General features: G+C 45.5%; 1 protein-coding gene across 6 annotated transcripts in view; it reads right to left on the bottom strand.

Annotated features, from left to right (window-relative positions):
• KALRN (kalirin RhoGEF kinase) overlaps positions 1–17,598 on the bottom strand; it is a 311,247-nt gene that overhangs the window by 8,554 nt on the left and 285,095 nt on the right. For 5 of the 6 annotated variants that reach the window (XM_075284733.1, XM_075284737.1, XM_075284732.1 and 2 more), the window contains 5 exons: positions 14,843–15,081; positions 14,052–14,299; positions 9,931–10,030; positions 4,017–4,076; positions 3,433–3,460 (listed from right to left, as the gene is read on the bottom strand). In XM_075284733.1, coding sequence (XP_075140834.1) covers positions 3,433–3,460; positions 4,017–4,076; positions 9,931–10,030; positions 14,052–14,299; positions 14,843–15,081 — 675 coding nt within the window. The remainder of the gene's footprint in view (positions 1–3,432; positions 3,461–4,016; positions 4,077–9,930; positions 10,031–14,051; positions 14,300–14,842; positions 15,082–17,598) is intronic. The other variant, XM_075284734.1, reaches the window with a different exon arrangement.

Genomic DNA, 17,598 nt, shown 5'->3' with positions numbered 1-17,598 from the left:
AGCTCCTCCTAGTGGTGACTGTATAATCTGTATGTAGTGAGCTCCCCCTAGTGGTGACTGTATAATCTGTATGTAGTGAGCTCCCCCTAGTGGTGACTGTATAATCTGTATGTAGTGAGCTCCTCCTAGTGGTGACTGTATAATCTGTATGTAGTGAGCTCCCCCTAGTGGTGACTGTATAATCTGTATGTAGTGAGCTCCTCCTAGTGGTGACTGTATAATCTGTATGTAGTGAGCTCCTCCTAGTGGTGACTGTATAATCTGTATGTAGTGAGCTCCTCCTAGTGGTGACTGTATAATCTGTATGTAGTGAGCTCCCCCTAGTGGTGACTGTATAATCTGTATGTAGTGAGCTCTTCCTAGTGGTGACTGTATAATCTGTATGTAGTGAGCTCCTCCTAGTGGAGGATAATCTGTATAATCTGTATGTAGTGAGCTCCTACTAGTGGTGACTGTATGATCTGTATGTAGTGAGCTCCTCCTAGTGGAGGATAATCTGTATAATCTGTATGTAGTGAGCTCCTCCTAGTGGTGACTGTATAATCTGTATGTTTGTGAGCACCTCCTAGTGGTGACTGTATAATCTGTATGTAGTGAGCTCCTCCTAGTGGTGACTGTATAATCTGTATGTAGTGAGCTCCCTCTAGTGGTGACTGTATAATCTGTATATAGTGAGCTCCTCCTAGTGGTGACTGTATAATCTGTATGTAGTGAGCTCCTCCTAGTGGTGACTGTATAATCTGTATGTAGTGAGCTCCCTCTTGTGGTGACTGTATAATCTGTATGTAGTGAGCTCCTACTAGTGGTGACTGTATGATCTGTATGTAGTGAGCTCCTCCTAGTGGAGGATAATCTGTATAATCTGTATGTAGTGAGCTCCTCCTAGTGGTGGCTGTATGATCTGTATGTAGTGAGCTCCTCCTAGTGGAGGATAATCTGTATAATATGTATGTAGTGAGCTCCCTCTAGTGGTGACTGTATAATCTGTATGTAGTGAGCTCCCCCTTGTGGTGACTGTATAATCTGTATGTAGTGAGCTCCTCCTAGTGGTGACTGTATAATCTGTATGTAGTGAGCTCCCCCTAGTGGTGACTGTATAATCTGTATGTAGTGAGCTCCCCCTAGTGGTGACTGTATAATCTGTATGTAGTGAGCTCCCCCTAGTGGTGACTGTATAATCTGTATGTAGTGAGCTCCCCCTAGTGGTGACTGTATAATCTGTATGTAGTGAGCTCCCCCTAGTGGTGACTGTATAATCTGTATGTAGTGAGCTCCTCCTAGTGGTGACTGTATAATCTGTATGTAGTGAGCTCCCCCTAGTGGTGACTGTATAATCTGTATGTAGTGAGCTCCTCCTAGTGGTGACTGTATAATCTGTATGTAGTGAGCTCCCCTAGTGGTGATTGTATAATCTGTATGTAGTGAGCTCCTCCTAGTATAGACTGTATATACTGTATGTAGTGAGCTCCTCCTAGTGGTGACTGTATAATCTGTATGTAGTGAGCTCCCCCTAGTGGTGACTGTATAATCTGTATGTAGTGAGCTCCCCCTAGTGGTGACTGTATAATCTGTATGTAGTGAGCTCCTCCTAGTGGTGACTGTATAATCTGTATGTAGTGAGCTCCCCCTAGTGGTGACTGTATAATCTGTATGTAGTGAGCTCCTCCTAGTGGTGACTGTATAATCTGTATGTAGTGAGCTCCTCCTAGTGGTGACTGTATAATCTGTATGTAGTGAGCTCCTCCTAGTGGTGACTGTATAATCTGTATGTAGTGAGCTCCCCCTAGTGGTGACTGTATAATCTGTATGTAGTGAGCTCCCCCTAGTGGTGACTGTATAATCTGTATGTAGTGAGCTCCTCCTAGTGGTGACTGTATAATCTGTATGTAGTGAGCTCCCCTAGTGGTGATTGTATAATCTGTATGTAGTGAGCTCCTCCTAGTATAGACTGTATATACTGTATGTAGTGAGCTCCTCCTAGTGGTGACTGTATAATCTGTATGTAGTGAGCTCCTCCTAGTGGTGACTGTATAATCTGTATGTAGTGAGCTCCTCCTAGTGGTGACTGTATAATCTGTATGTAGTGAGCTCCCCCTAGTGGTGACTGTATAATCTGTATGTAGTGAGCTCCTCCTAGTGGTGACTGTATAATCTGTATGTAGTGAGCTCCCCCTAGTGGTGACTGTATAATCTGTATGTAGTGAGCTCCCTCTAGTGGTGACTGTATAATCTGTATGTAGTGAGCTCCTCCTAGTGGTGACTGTATAATCTGTATGTAGTGAGCTCCTCCTAGTGGTGACTGTATAATCTGTATGTAGTGAGCTCCTCCTAGTGGTGACTGTATAATCTGTATGTAGTGAGCTCCCTCTAGTGGTGACTGTATAATCTGTATATAGTGAGCTCCTCCTAGTGGTGACTGTATAATCTGTATGTAGTGAGCTCCTCCTAGTGGTGACTGTATAATCTGTATGTAGTGAGCTCCCCCTTGTGGTGACTGTATAATCTGTATGTAGTGAGCTCCTACTAGTGGTGACTGTATGATCTGTATGTAGTGAGCTCCTCCTAGTGGAGGATAATCTGTATAATCTGTATGTAGTGAGCTCCTCCTAGTGGTGGCTGTATGATCTGTATGTAGTGAGCTCCTCCTAGTGGAGGATAATCTGTATAATCTGTATGTAGTGAGCTCCCTCTAGTGGTGACTGTATAATCTGTATGTAGTGAGCTCCTCCTAGTGGTGACTGTATAATCTGTATGTAGTGAGCTCCCCCTAGTAGTGACTGTATAATCTGTATGTAGTGAGCTCCCCCTAGTGGTGACTGTATAATCTGTATGTAGTGAGCTCCCCCTTGTGGTGACTGTATAATCTGTATGTAGTGAGCTCCCTCTAGTGGTGACTGTATAATCTGTATGTAGTGAGCTCCTCCTAGTGGTGACTGTATAATCTGTATGTAGTGAGCGCCCTCTAGTGGTGACTGTATAATCTGTATGTAGTGAGCTCCCCCTAGTGGTGACTGTATAATCTGTATGTAGTAAGCTCCCCCTAGTGGTGGTTGAAGGCAGCAGAATGTCATACAGCTCTGGCTCTGTACAGGGGCTTTGGAGCTCTCTATAAGTAAAACAAGTTTCTGGGTGATAGAAAGTTGGAATTTATCAGCGAGGGGCTGCTGGGGATTAGTAAGGGGTGACAGGCACAGCCCCAGTTATGGAGGTACCAGGGAACTTGGCCTAGATGTCAGGGGCCACCAAAGACAAATTTGCCTTCTTCTTCTTCAGAATATTCAGACACAGTGTTAGGGCAGTAACATTTGCCCCAGGTGAAGTCTAGCTATAGCTCTGTCTCTGATGCTCGTGTCCAAAACTAGAAGGGGCAAATATTTAACTCTTCATAGCTGTAATCTGAGTTTGGAGTAAACCATCATCATCTTCACTCACCTTCCTGTATGAAGTTGGGATTCATGATCTAAAGGGAAAAAAAAATACTTCTCACTTGCTTGATACAAATCTGCCTCTGCACCCCCTCCACATACAACAACCCTCCTGCCCTCTGATCAGAGAGGGGGGGCAGGGGGCAACATCATAAATAGGTCTGATCTGAGGATGTGACATTGCCACCTAGTGGACGGCTGCAGTATAACAATGATTCTATTGACAATGAGGCATTATAAAGATGTGACTAATTCCGAGACTCTGACTCTGTACAACTTTTAGGGCCAGAATACTAGATTGTGGGGGGATTTGATCGTTCCTGCTTTGGCTCCATCTTCTGATTAATAATCCGTCCATTACAAATGCGCTCCTCCAGAACCCGGGTCACACTGATCCATTAGATGACCCGGCAGCAGGACCAGACTCTGACACTGTATTAGGGCCTAGCCCCTGATGTTCCCCTGCGGGGGGTATAAGTGGGGACTATCTGGGGTGCTCACTGTCCCCCCACCCTCCATCTCTGAGTTTCCTGCACCATCCATTAGTTATGTTACAATACCACCCCAGGCACTGAAGGTTTCTGCCCCTACCTCCATACTAGTGCTGGCGTCAAAGTCATCACACTCGGACTCCTCAGAGCTGTTGTGATCCTGTTCAGCCGCGGGAAGCAAAAATAGAGATTAGTGAGAAACAAGTCACAAAGATATCACCATAATGGCAAAAATCAGGAAGATGTGACTGCGCCGTCTTCAGATCTCCATTCCTAGAAAAAGAAGTGTTGAGTGGCTGCAATAAAGGACACAAAGACCTTGAAATACCCAGAATACTTGGGAGTGTAGAGAAGAGCAGAAAGGACTACTATAACTGTAGAGAACTCTTCCCTCTATATACTAGTTGTGACTACTGTAACTGTAGAGAACTCTTTCCTCTATATACTAGTTGTGACTACTGTAACTGTAGAGAACTCTTCCCTCTATATACTAGTTGGGACTACTGTAACTGTAGAGAACTCTTCCCTCTATATACTAGTTGGGACTACTGTAACTGTAGAGAACTCTTCCCTCTATATACTAGTTGGGACTACTGTAACTGTAGAGAACTCTTCCCTCTATATACTAGTTGAGAATACTGTAACTGTAGAGAACTCTTCCCTCTATATACTAGTTGGGACTACTGTAACTGTAGAGAACTCTTCCCTCTATATACTAGTTGGGACTACTGTAACTGTAGAGAACTCTTCCCTCTATATACTAGTTGGGACTACTGTAACTGTAGAGAACTCTTCCCTCTATATACTAGTTGGGACTACTGTAACTGTAGAGAACTCTTCCCTCTATATACTAGTTGGGACTACTGTAACTGTAGAGAACTCTTCCCTCTATATACTAGTTGGGACTACTGTAACTGAAGAGAACTCTTCCCTCTATATACTAGTTGGGACTACTGTAACTGTAGAGAACTCTTCCCTCTATATACTAGTTGGGACTACTGTAACTGTAGAGAACTCTTCCCTCTATATACTAGTTGGGACTACTGTAACTGTAGAGAACTCTTCCCTCTATATACTAGTTGGGACAACTGTAACTGTAGAGAGCTCTTCCCTCTATATACTAGTTGTGGCTACTGTAACTGTAGAGAACTCTTCCCTCTATATACTAGTTGGGACTACTGTAACTGTAGAGAACTCTTCCCTCTATATACTAGTTGAGAATACTGTAACTGTAGAGAACTGTTCCCTCTATATACTAGTTGGGACTACTGTAACTGTAGAGAGCTCTTCCCTCTATATACTAGTTATGAATTATGAATATTGTAACTGTAGAGAGCTCTTCCCTCTATATACTAGTTGGGACTACTGTAACTGTAGAGAATTCTTCCCTCTATATACTAGTTGTGACTACTGTAACTGTAGAGAATTCTTCCCTCTATATACTAGTTGGGACAACTGTAACTGTAGAAAGCTCTTCCCTCTATATACTAGCTGAGACTACTGTAACTGTAGAGAGCTCTTCCCTCTATATACTAGTTGTGACTACTGTAACTGTAGAGAACTCTTCCCTCTATATACTAGTTGGGACTACTGTAACTGTAGAGAACTCTTCCCTCTATATACTAGTTGAGAATAGAGAATACTGTAACTGTAGAGAACTCTTCCCTCTATATACTAGTTGGGACAACTGTAACTGTAGAGAGCTCTTCCCTCTATATACTAGTTGTGACTACTGTAACTGTAGAGAACTCTTCCCTCTTTATACTAGCTAGGACTACTGTAACTGTAGAGAACTCTTCCCTCTATATACTAGTTGGGACAACTGTAACTGTAGAAAGCTCTTCCCTCTATATACTAGCTGAGACTACTGTAACTGTAGAGAGCTCTTCCCTCTATATACTAGTTGTGACTACTGTAACTGTAGAGAACTCTTCCCTCTATATACTAGTTGGGACTACTGTAACTGTAGAGAACTCTTCCCTCTATATACTAGTTGAGAATAGAGAATACTGTAACTGTAGAGAACTCTTCCCTCTATATACTAGTTGGGACAACTGTAACTGTAGAGAGCTCTTCCCTCTATATACTAGTTGTGACTACTGTAACTGTAGAGAACTCTTCCCTCTTTATACTAGCTAGGACTACTGTAACTGTAGAGAACTCTTCCCTCTATATACTAGCTATGAATATTGTAACTGTAGAGAACTCTTCCCTCTATATACTAGTTGGGACAACTGTAACTGTAGAGAACTCTTCCCTCTATATACTAGCTATGAATATTGTAACTGTAGAGAACTCTTCCCTCTATATACTAGTTGTGACTACTGTAACTGTAGAGAACTCTTCCCTCTATATACTAGCTATGAATATTGTAACTGTAGAGAACTCTTCCCTCTATATACTAGTTGTGACTACTGTAACTGTAGAGAACTCTTCCCTCTATATACTAGCTGGGACTACTGTAACTGTAGAGAACTCTTCCCTCTATATACTAGCTGGGACTACTGTAACTGTAGAGAACTCTTCCCTCTATATACTAGCTGAGAATACTGTAACTGTAGAGAACTCTTCCCTCTATATACTAGTTGTGACTACTGTAACTGTAGAGAACTCTTCCCTCTATATACTAGTTGGGACTACTGTAACTGTAGAGAACTCTTCCCTCTATATACTAGCTGAGACTACTGTAACTGTAGAGAGCTCTTCCCTCTGTATACTAGCTGGGACTACTGTAACTGTAGAGAACTCTTCCCTCTATATACTAGCTGAGACTACTGTAATTGTAGAGAACTCTTCCCTCTATATACTAGCTGGGACTACTGTAACTGTAGAGAGCTCTTCCCTCTATATACTAGCTGAGAATACTGTAACTGTAGAGAACTCTTCCCTCTATATACTAGCTGGGACTACTGTAACTGTAGAGAACTCTTCCCTCTATATACTAGCTGAGAATACTGTAACTGTAGAGAACTCTTCCCTCTATATACTAGTTGTGACTACTGTAACTGTAGAGAACTCTTCCCTCTATATACTAGCTGAGACTACTGTAACTGTAGAGAGCTCTTCCCTCTGTATACTAGCTGGGACTACTGTAACTGTAGAGAACTCTTCCCTCTATATACTAGCTGAGACTACTGTAATTGTAGAGAACTCTTCCCTCTATATACTAGCTGGGACTACTGTAACTGTAGAGAACTCTTCCCTCTATATACTAGCTATGAATATTGTAACTGTAGAGAACTCTTCCCTCTGTTAGTTTTGGCTGCTGTTACTGTAGTGAACTCTTCCCTTTATATACTAGTTGAGAACTCTGTGGATTTTATCCAGATCTCAATTTAAAAAATAAGAGCTAGATGAAGCGGTCAGTCAGCGTCACTCATAGCCTGTATATCTTCCCAGTACTATCATTCAGCAGCCAGAGGTCAGAGAGGACCCCAGTGACTAGAAGAGGGTGGTCAGAGAGGACCCCACTGACTAGAGGAGGGCGGTCAGTCACACACAGGTCATGTGCACATGAAGACAACTGCTGGGCTGGACACAAATCGGACACATTACATAGAACATCTGCTGTGTACCGAGCCCGAAACATCACACACACATATATACATTATATCTGCAGAAAGTACTGAACTCGATACAGCAGAAGGCAGAGAGCTCCTCCTAGTGGTGGCTGCAGGTAGTGATCCTGTCACTTGTCAACTACAAAGGACAAAACAGTAATAGGTGGAAATTTTTATAAACCTTCACCTCAGATCACAACAGCATAGATTATATATAAATCTCCATAAAAAGCAGAGTAACTCCCTATATACAATATATTACTTACACGACCTTTATTATACCTCAGAGCTGCGCTCACTATTCTGCTGGTACAGTCACTGTGTACATACATTACTTATCCTGTATTATACTCCAGAGCTGCGCTCACTATTCTGCTGGTACAGTCACTGTGTACATACATTACATTACTTATCCTGTATTATACTCCAGAGCTGCGCTCACTATTCTGCTGGTACAGTCACTGTGTACATACATTACATTACTTATCCTGTATTATACTCCAGAGCTGCGCTCACTATTCTGCTGGTACAGTCACTGTGTACATACATTACATTACTTATCCTGTATTATACTCCAGAGCTGCGCTCACTATTCTGCTGGTACAGTCACTGTGTACATACATTACATTACTTATCCTGTATTATACCCCAGAGCTGCGCTCACTATTCTGCTGGTGCAGTCACTGTGTACATACATTACTTATCCTGTATTATACTCCAGAGCTGCGCTCACTATTCTGCTGGTGCAGTCACTGTGTACATACATTACATTACTTATCCTGTATTATACTCCAGAGCTGCGCTCACTATTCTGCTGGTACAGTCACTGTGTACATACATTACATTACTTATCCTGTATTATACTCCAGAGCTGCGCTCACTATTCTGCTGGTACAGTCACTGTGTACATACATTACATTACTTATCCTGTATTATACTCCAGAGCTGCGCTCACTATTCTGCTGGTACAGTCACTGTGTACATACATTACATTACTTATCCTGTATTATACTCCAGAGCTGCGCTCACTATTCTGCTGGTACAGTCACTGTGTACATACATTACATTACTTATCCTGTATTATACTCCAGAGCTGCGCTCACTATTCTGCTGGTACAGTCACTGTGTACATACATTACATTACTTATCCTGTATTATACCCCAGAGCTGCGCTCACTATTCTGCTGGTGCAGTCACTGTGTACATACATTACTTATCCTGTATTATACTCCAGAGCTGCGCTCACTATTCTGCTGGTGCAGTCACTGTGTACATACATTACATTACTTATCCTGTATTATACTCCAGAGCTGCGCTCACTATTCTGCTGGTACAGTCACTGTGTACATACATTACATTACTTATCCTGTATTATACTCCAGAGCTGCGCTCACTATTCTGCTGGTGCAGTCACTGTGTACATACATTACATTACTTATCCTGTATTATACTCCAGAGCTGCGCTCACTATTCTGCTGGTGCAGTCACTGTGTACATACATTACATTAGTTATCCTGTATTATACTCCAGAGCTGCGCTCACTATTCTGCTGGTGCAGTCACTGTGTACATACATTACATTACTTATCCTGTATTATACTCCAGAGCTGCGCTCACTATTCTGCTGGTGCAGTCACTGTGTACATACATTACATTACTTATCCTGTATTATACTCCAGAGCTGCGCTCACTATTCTCTATACTCTGTTGATCAGATCCTATACATTTTCTTGGGGGTGGTGGCGGTTTTCGGGCATGCATGGTCCAATGATACACCAGGGGGAGGTGACGGGAGACATTACAGGACACAATGACAACATTGGGGAATGTGGTGACAGAAGTCAGGACAGGTCAGAGCAGCGCTCATGCATCCAGTCCACAGCCGCTCTCACACTGAAGCACATGCCGAGGCAACCAATGGATTTCTGGATAACTCAGCAATGGATACAAAGTTTGCAGGAGAAAAAGGCGACATCCGGGGCAGAGAAACAAAAAACAATGTAGCAGAACGTCCAGTAAGGGGCACATGAGACAATGACAGGACGGAGACAGGGGGTAGCGTGACAATGTATCAGTAAGACATCTGCAGTACGTTATTCAGGGATTTGTGCTCCTCAGGGGCGGGGTCAGGTCAGTTTTACCTCCTAGACATTAAGGCCACACCCACCACACAGAGATACATTGCATTTTAGTTGGTTTGTGAGAATGTAATCCATTGTGTCACTGGAATATCTGTATGTTAACCCCCCGATGCCTGGAGATCTGGCACACCAATCATCATGCAGTGACCGCTGGTGTCATATGCAAGGTAAATAATAGAACCGTACAAAGTGCGATATACATGAGCGCCATGCAAAGTCCTGCAGAAATGAAAAACAGAAATGGCATAAACCTGCGTCCTGCAGGAGGAGCGGGATGTGGTGAATCGACCCGCGGGGTCCAGCTCCTTACTCACTTTCACCTTGCTGCCCAGACCCTCCACGCTTTTACACTGGCCGTTTGCCTCCTTGCCGTCCCGTTTTCTCATGCGGAGCGTGTGCCAAGAACATGACTTCCTGTTGTACCAAAAAACGCACCAATCAAATGGCAGAACTGAAATGAGAGCGAAGGCAGGGCGCCGTCCACACAGGGCAGGAACCTACTGAAAAGCTCAGAAGACATTTCAAGCAAACATCATGCGGGTTAGAGGGAGGCGCGAGGCGCGGGCACCGCCTGGACACCAGTAACAGAAGAAACAATGCAAAATCCACAACAACCAATCACGTGTCACCCTGCGCTGGTTTGGGAGGTCACTGGATTAGAGGGTCTGGACATTTGGGGGTGAGGTGTGATTGGTTGTTGCAGGTCCTGCCTGATCAATGCAGCTGCTCTTAGAATTGGAGATGTGCGAATTGTTTCACCCAATTCTGCAGAATGGGCGGGGCCTCCAGTCACACCTGCTGTCCTATAGAAAGGGAACACACCTGGAAATAATCCCGCAGAGACCACGGGAAACAATTCGCCCATAGTCCCCATCCGGAGGCGGAAAGTATTTACCCCCGGCGGCCTCCAACAAATGTCACCAGATTAATAAGAAAGAAAACCAACGTGCTAGAGATTTCCAGGGAATGGGCAGGTTCTAGGTGGCCGCCATTACTGGGGTGTGAACGTGGGGCGATATCTAGCTCCTCATACTTATCCGGGGTAACTGGACCTGATCATCTCACACCCGTCACCCCACTACATCTTGTCTCATCATCACGGCCAGAGACTTCCAGAATTTCATGTGATCCCTATCTGTTCACTCCACCACGTCTTCTATTAACCTCCTAATTATAAGTCTTCTAGAACCTCATCATCTTACAATGTGTCTTTTAGAGCCTCAGCTTTCCACTCACTACTTATAGGACCTTTACATTTCATCTCACGTCTTCCAGAACTTCTCACGTTCACTAGAACCTTTTCATCCTGAATGTGTTCTAGAATCTCATTGTATGTCTTCAGATTCTCACCTCATGTCTTTTAGAACGTCTCAAACTCTTATTCTAGAACCCCCATCTTATCACATGCTCTAGACTCTTATCAACTTGTCACTTTTGTCCAAGATGATAGAACCTCAGACCTTCATCATCTCAGCTAACATCCTCGTCCTCATTTACAATCACATGTGGAATCTTGTACCATTTCTACCAGAACCTCATCATCTCACACCTAGAATTCTCACATTTCCAAATCTTACCTCATGTTTTTACATCACACTTTATCCCAAAGACTTCTAGAATCCCACCATCTCTTCCCATGTTGTATTTTTAGGACACCATCTCCTACCCCTCACCTCGCTACCAAGATGTTTGAGCCTTTATCATCTCACCCAAAATCTCCTAGATCCTCATAATCCTTCCAGATTAGTGCTAGATCCTCATCATCTTGTATTGTAAGTTCTAGATCATCTCATCAGTGCTACGTCCTCAAGAGATCTAGTATTAGGAGTTTGAAGCCCTTATGATCATTCCTGGTGTTCTAGATCTTTTATTGTCTATCATTAGAGTTCTCCATCAGCCGTCTCTAAGTGTCTGACATCCCCTCCACCTTGTATCTGTATCTCCTTGGTATTCTATATCCTCATCATGTGTCCCCCACATATTTATATCTCTGTTTCCCCATAAGTTCTAGATCTTCACAATATCACCATCTCTTCTCAGGTCTCATCCATCTCTCTCCATGTTGTCCAAATCATTTCCCCCATGAGCTCTACATCTTGACCTCTCCTGTGTGTTCTGGATCCTCAGCCATCACTTGAGCGCCACATCTTTACCATCTCTCCCAGCCACATCTCCACTTCTCATGATCTAGCCTTTCTTCTAGATCTTCATCTTCACCCCATGTTCTCCTAATGACTCTATAACCTCGTCATTAACTCTTTCTAGGCTCAGTCTACATCTACTTCATGTTCTGGATGGACAATTCTCAGGGCTCAGGTTATTCTCAGTGCCGATCTGGACAATCTGTTAGTGCAAACACCATGCACAAAGCATCTCGCGTGCCGATCTATCAGAAGTTCTCAGAGAACATGAACGTTATATCTTCATTTCACAGCAAACCAGACGTGTGTACGAGGTGACTGTAAAGCGGCAGTGAGGACAGGACACCGGATCCGGAGTCAGGAGGTGACAGGTCCAGCATCAATGACCACAACTTTCTATTAAGACTTCATGCACAGACAGAAAGTCAAAGCCTCCTCAGCCGGACACAATGTTCTGTATTACGGAGAACATCCAAATTTAAAGGGGACCTCCAGGATTATACAAATAAAGCAAAATATCTGAGAGGACGGACTGTGTGACGACCTGGTCAGTGAAGGTTCAGTCTAGGGGGCAGGCTTGAGGCTCTGCAGGGATTTTACTTGCTGATCTGCCCTCTACATGGATGCAAGGGGCGTGTGGGCCGATTTACATAATCTTGGATGTTCCCTTTAAAGGGATCCTATCACTCAGACATGATTTTTTTCTAAGTACCACGTTGGAATAGCCTTAAGAAAGGCTATTCGTCTCCCACCTTTCGTCGTCTTCTTTGCACCGCCGTTTGCCTACAATCCCGGTTCTTTTCAGTATGCTAATGAGCTCTCTCGCAGCATTGGGGGCGGGCCCCAGCGCTCAGACAGCACCGGGGGTGTCCCCAATGCTGTGAGAGATCTCTCTCCAGCGCCGCCTCCTGTTCTTCAGCAGCATCATCTTCTTCCGGCCGTGGCTTGTAACTTCTAAGGCCTCGGGCAGAGCAGACTGCGCATGCCCACAAGCCACGAGAAAATGGCCGCTTCCAATACTGTGCACGCGGCCATTTTCTTGTGGCCCGTGGGCATGTGCAGTCTGCTCTCCCCAAGGCCCGAGGCCTTAGAAGTTACAAGCCACCACTGGAAGAATAGGAGGAAGATGACGCTGCTGAAGAAGAGGAGGCGGCGCTGGAGAGAGCTCTCTCACAGCATTGGGGACGCCCCCAGTGCTGTCTGAGCACTGGGGCCCGCCCCCAGTGCTGCAAAAGAATTCATTTACATACCGACAAGAACTGGGATTGTAGGCGAACGGCGGCGCGGAGAAGATGACGAAAGGTAGGAGACAAATAGCCTTTCTTACGGCTATTCCAACGTGGTACTTAGAAAAAATCATGTCTGAGTGATAGGATCCCTTTAAGATTACAAGTACAATAAGTGCAAACGTCCCAGAGCAAGGACTCAGCTATAGGTGGGTCCCCCTGGGCCCTGAGGATCCCACACCAGGGCTATAACTGGCCTGTGATATTTGGGGCCCTGGTACAGATTTTGCTCCTGGGCCCGGGAGCCGTCATGTTTCCCTCTGTTCTAGAATCTCAATCGAGAAATGTTACAAATGAAACAAAAAATAAATAAAAAATGGAAACAAAAGTAACGAAAAATAAAAACGAAAAACCAAAAAAAACCCTCCTGGCGCCGGGAGAGACGATCCTGGTGAAAATTTATTTTACATATTTAAAATAGTACATTTATAATTCTTCGTTACAATACATGATGAACATTGTGACGAGCATCCTATTGCACGACAGCATCGCTGGGACTCAGGGCGGGGGTTGGGGTCTCTCTCTTTTTGACTTTTTTTTATTTTTTTTTAAATAGTGCAAAATACTTTATACAGGAATGTACTGGGGGGAGGGAGGGGGCGCAAAACAAAATATCTTACAGGTTACCGTGAACATATAGATTAAAAGAACAGAAAATAAAAGGGAAATATGACAGCTGTACATAGAATTGCCACAGACAACAGAATAAATCTCCTCGGCGGGCGAGGAGCCTGGCTCAGTCCACAGAGTCTATCAGCAATTTACAGTATGGTAACATGGCACATAGTCCAGTCCGGGGCCTTCCGGAAGCGCTGTCATCTATACAGAACTCCGCTTTAACCCTTTACAGGTTTCTGTACAATTATTAACAAAATTAAAAATAAGGAGCGTCCTGTCTGACGCCGACGCCGCGCCGCAGGCTCCACATTCAACTCTTCTTCCAAAAGCTGTGAAAAAAACCAGCAGAAATTCCCTATAATCCACACACTGCGCCCGGCCTGCACTTACTTGATGCTTCTGTCGTTACTGTCAGCAGAAGGTTTAGTAATATGCCCCAAAATGGAGCCAGGGATCCAGCCTTCAGCTGCCGGCGACTGGTCATTGGATGGCCGGTAGACCAGGAACATGTTCTGCTGGTTGACGGCCAAGACTTGTACAATTTCCCCTTGGTAGACGCAGATCTCGTTCTCCTTCAGTGCATAGTAATCTTGGATAACAGCCATGGAGGTGGTCCCGTTACACCCGGCCAGCTCGTTCTGCGGGGGCGGATCAGGAGAGAAGGGGCGGGGTTAAACATGTGATCTCTTGTAGGGAAGTAATCCCCATCATCCCCTATCATCTGTGATACTTTGTATCAGTGCACAGGACAGGATACAGTGTAGACTAGAAGACTGCAACAATGTAACAATGCTCAGAGTGTGAGGACATGTATGAAGCGTCCAGGACAGATCACGGCACTGAGCGGATCAATCTAGTGTGTATGGACACAGGAGACTACACCTGTATGTTCTTCCCGTCTTTGTGTGGGTTTCCTCCGGTTACTTTGGTTTCCTCCCACATTGAGCTATGACAATAAAGTGCTCTATATATAAAATATTGCTGCATGTATGGCCACCTATAGATGTCTGCAGAGAGACCAATCAGGATCAGGCGCCAATCTCATGTCTCTGGGCCGCTGATCTGAGCAGACCCCGCCTTCTCCCCATCCTATAAGGGATTATTCACATTTTGAAGTCATATGTGAACGATCCGTAAGAGACATTGCAGCTTACACGTCAGGAGTCGTCCTGGGGGATTACCTGGCTGGGGTCGTACTTCTCTGCGGGCTGGTACAGATCATACCCTGGGCTGCCGTTGGAGGTAGGTATTTTCCTTTGTGGTAATGACTGATTCCGGGCTGGGAGGTTGACACATTTTTCAGAGCCCATGGGTGTGGTGGAGAGCGGTCTGTTACTGGGGGTGGGCGCCCGGCTCATCTGTGGCTTGTTCATGGCGGCATTGCTTTCCTTGCGCTGGTATTCTATTGGTGATTGTAGTGCTGCAGACAGAGAAGAGCAGAGTCACGTCACATGTACAGAGAGAGAAGAGCGGAGTCACGTCACATGTACAGAGAGAGAAGAGCAGAGTCACGTCACATGTACAGAGAGAAGAGCGGAGTCACGTCACATGTACAGAGAGAGAAGAGCGGAGTCACGTCACATGTACAGAGAGAGAAGTGCGGAGTCACGTCACATGTACAGAGAGAGAAGAGCAGAGTCACGTCACATGTACAGAGAGAGAAGAGCAGAGTCACGTCACATGTACAGAGAGAGAAGAGCAGAGTCGCGTCACATGTACAGAGAGAGAAGAGCGGAGTCGCGTCACATGTACAGAGAGAGAAGAGCGGAGTCGCGTCACATGTACAGAGAGAGAAGAGCAGAGTCGCGTCACATGTACAGAGAGAGAAGAGCGGAGTCGCGTCACATGTACAGAGAGAGAAGAGCGGAGTCACGTCACATGTACAGAGAGAGGAGAGCGGAGTCACGTCACATGTACAGAGAGAGGAGAGCGGAGTCACGTCACATGTACAGAGAGAAGAGCGGAGTCACGTCACATGTACAGAGAGAGAAGAGCGGAGTCACGTCACATGTACAGAGAGAGAAGAGCGGAGTCACGTCACATGTACAGAGAGAGAAGAGCGGAGTCACGTCACATGTACAGAGAGAGAAGAGCAGAGTCACGTCACATGTACAGAGAGAGAAGAGCAGAGTCACGTCACATGTACAGAGAGTAGAGCGGAGTCACGTCACATGTACAGAAAGAGGAGAGCGGAGTCACGTCACATGTACAGAAAGAGGAGAGCGGAGTCACGTCACATGTACAGAGAGAGGAGAGCGGAGTCACGTCACGTACAGAGAGAAGAGCAGAGTCACGTCACGTACAGAGAGAGAAGAGCAGAGTCACGTCACATGTACAGAGAGAGAAGAGCGGAGTCACGTCACATGTACAGAGAGAAGAGCGGAGTCACGTCACATGTACAGAGAGAAGAGCAGAGTCACGTCACATGTACAGAGAGAAGAGCAGAGTCACGTCACATGTACAGAGAGAGGAGAGCGGAGTCACGTCACATGTACAGAGAGAAGAGCGGAGTCACGTCACATGTAAAGAGAGAGGAGAGCGGAGTCACGTCACATGTACAGAGAGAAGAGCGGAGTCACGTCACATGTACAGAGAGAAGAGCGGAGTCACGTCACATGTACAGAGAGAAGAGCGGAGTCACGTCACATGTACAGAGAGAGGAGAGCGGAGTCACGTCACATGTACAGAGAGAAGAGCGGAGTCACATCACATGTACAGAGAGAAGAGCGGAGTCACGTCACATGTACAGAGAGAGAAGAGCGGAGTCACGTCACATGTACAGAGAGAGAAGAGCAGAGTCACGTCACATGTACAGAGAGAAGAGCGGAGTCACGTCACATGTACAGAGAGAGAAGAGCGGAGTCACGTCACATGTACAGAGAGTAGAGCGGAGTCACGTCACATGTACAGAGAGAAGAGCGGAGTCACGTCACATGTACAGAGAGAAGAGCGGAGTCACGTCACATGTACAGAGAGAGGAGAGCGGAGTCACGTCACATGTACAGAGAGAGAAGAGCGGAGTCACGTCACATGTACAGAGAGAGAAGAGCGGAGTCACGTCACATGTACAGAGAGAAGAGCGGAGTCACGTCACATGTACAGAGAGAAGAGCGGAGTCACGTCACATGTACAGAGAGAAGAGCAGAGTCACGTCACATGTACAGAGAGAGAAGAGCAGAGTCACGTCACATGTACAGAGAGAGAAGAGCAGAGTCACGTCACATGTACAGAGAGAAGAGCAGAGTCACGTCACATGTACAGAGAGAGAAGAGCAGAGTCACGTCACATGTACAGAGCGTAGAGCAGAGTCACGTCACATGTACAGAGAGAGGAGAGCGGAGTCACGTCACATGTACAGAGAGAGGAGAGCGGAGTCACGTCACATGTACAGAGAGAGGAGAGCGGAGTCACGTCACATGTACAGAGAGAAGAGCAGAGTCACATGTACAGAGAGAGAAGAGCGGAGTCACGTCACATGTACAGAGAGAGAAGAGCAGAGTCACGTCACATGTACAGAGAGTAGAGCGGAGTCACGTCACATGTACAGAGAGAGAAGAGCGGAGTCACGTCACATGTACAGAGAGAGAAGAGCAGAGTCACGTCACATGTACAGAGAGAGAAGAGCAGAGTCACGTCACATGTACAGAGAGTAGAGCGGAGTCACGTCACATGTACAGAGAGTAGAGCGGAGTCACGTCACATGTACAGAGAGAGAAGAGCAGAGTCACGTCACATGTACAGAGAGAAGAGCGGAGTCACATCACATGTACAGAGAGAAGAGCGGAGTCACGTCACATGTACAGAGAGTAGAGCGGAGTCACGTCACATGTACAGAGAGGAGAGCGGAGTCACGTCACATGTACAGAGAGAAGAGCGGAGTCACGTCACATGTACAGAGAGAGAAGAGCGGAGTCACGTCACATGTACAGAGAGTAGA

The sequence above is a fragment of the Leptodactylus fuscus genome, chromosome 8 (genome assembly GCF_031893055.1).
Source record: "Leptodactylus fuscus isolate aLepFus1 chromosome 8, aLepFus1.hap2, whole genome shotgun sequence".
NCBI lineage: Eukaryota > Metazoa > Chordata > Amphibia > Anura > Leptodactylidae > Leptodactylus > Leptodactylus fuscus.
Note: the sequence above shows the minus strand (reverse complement) of the source record. Positions and strands in the feature narration are given on the sequence as shown.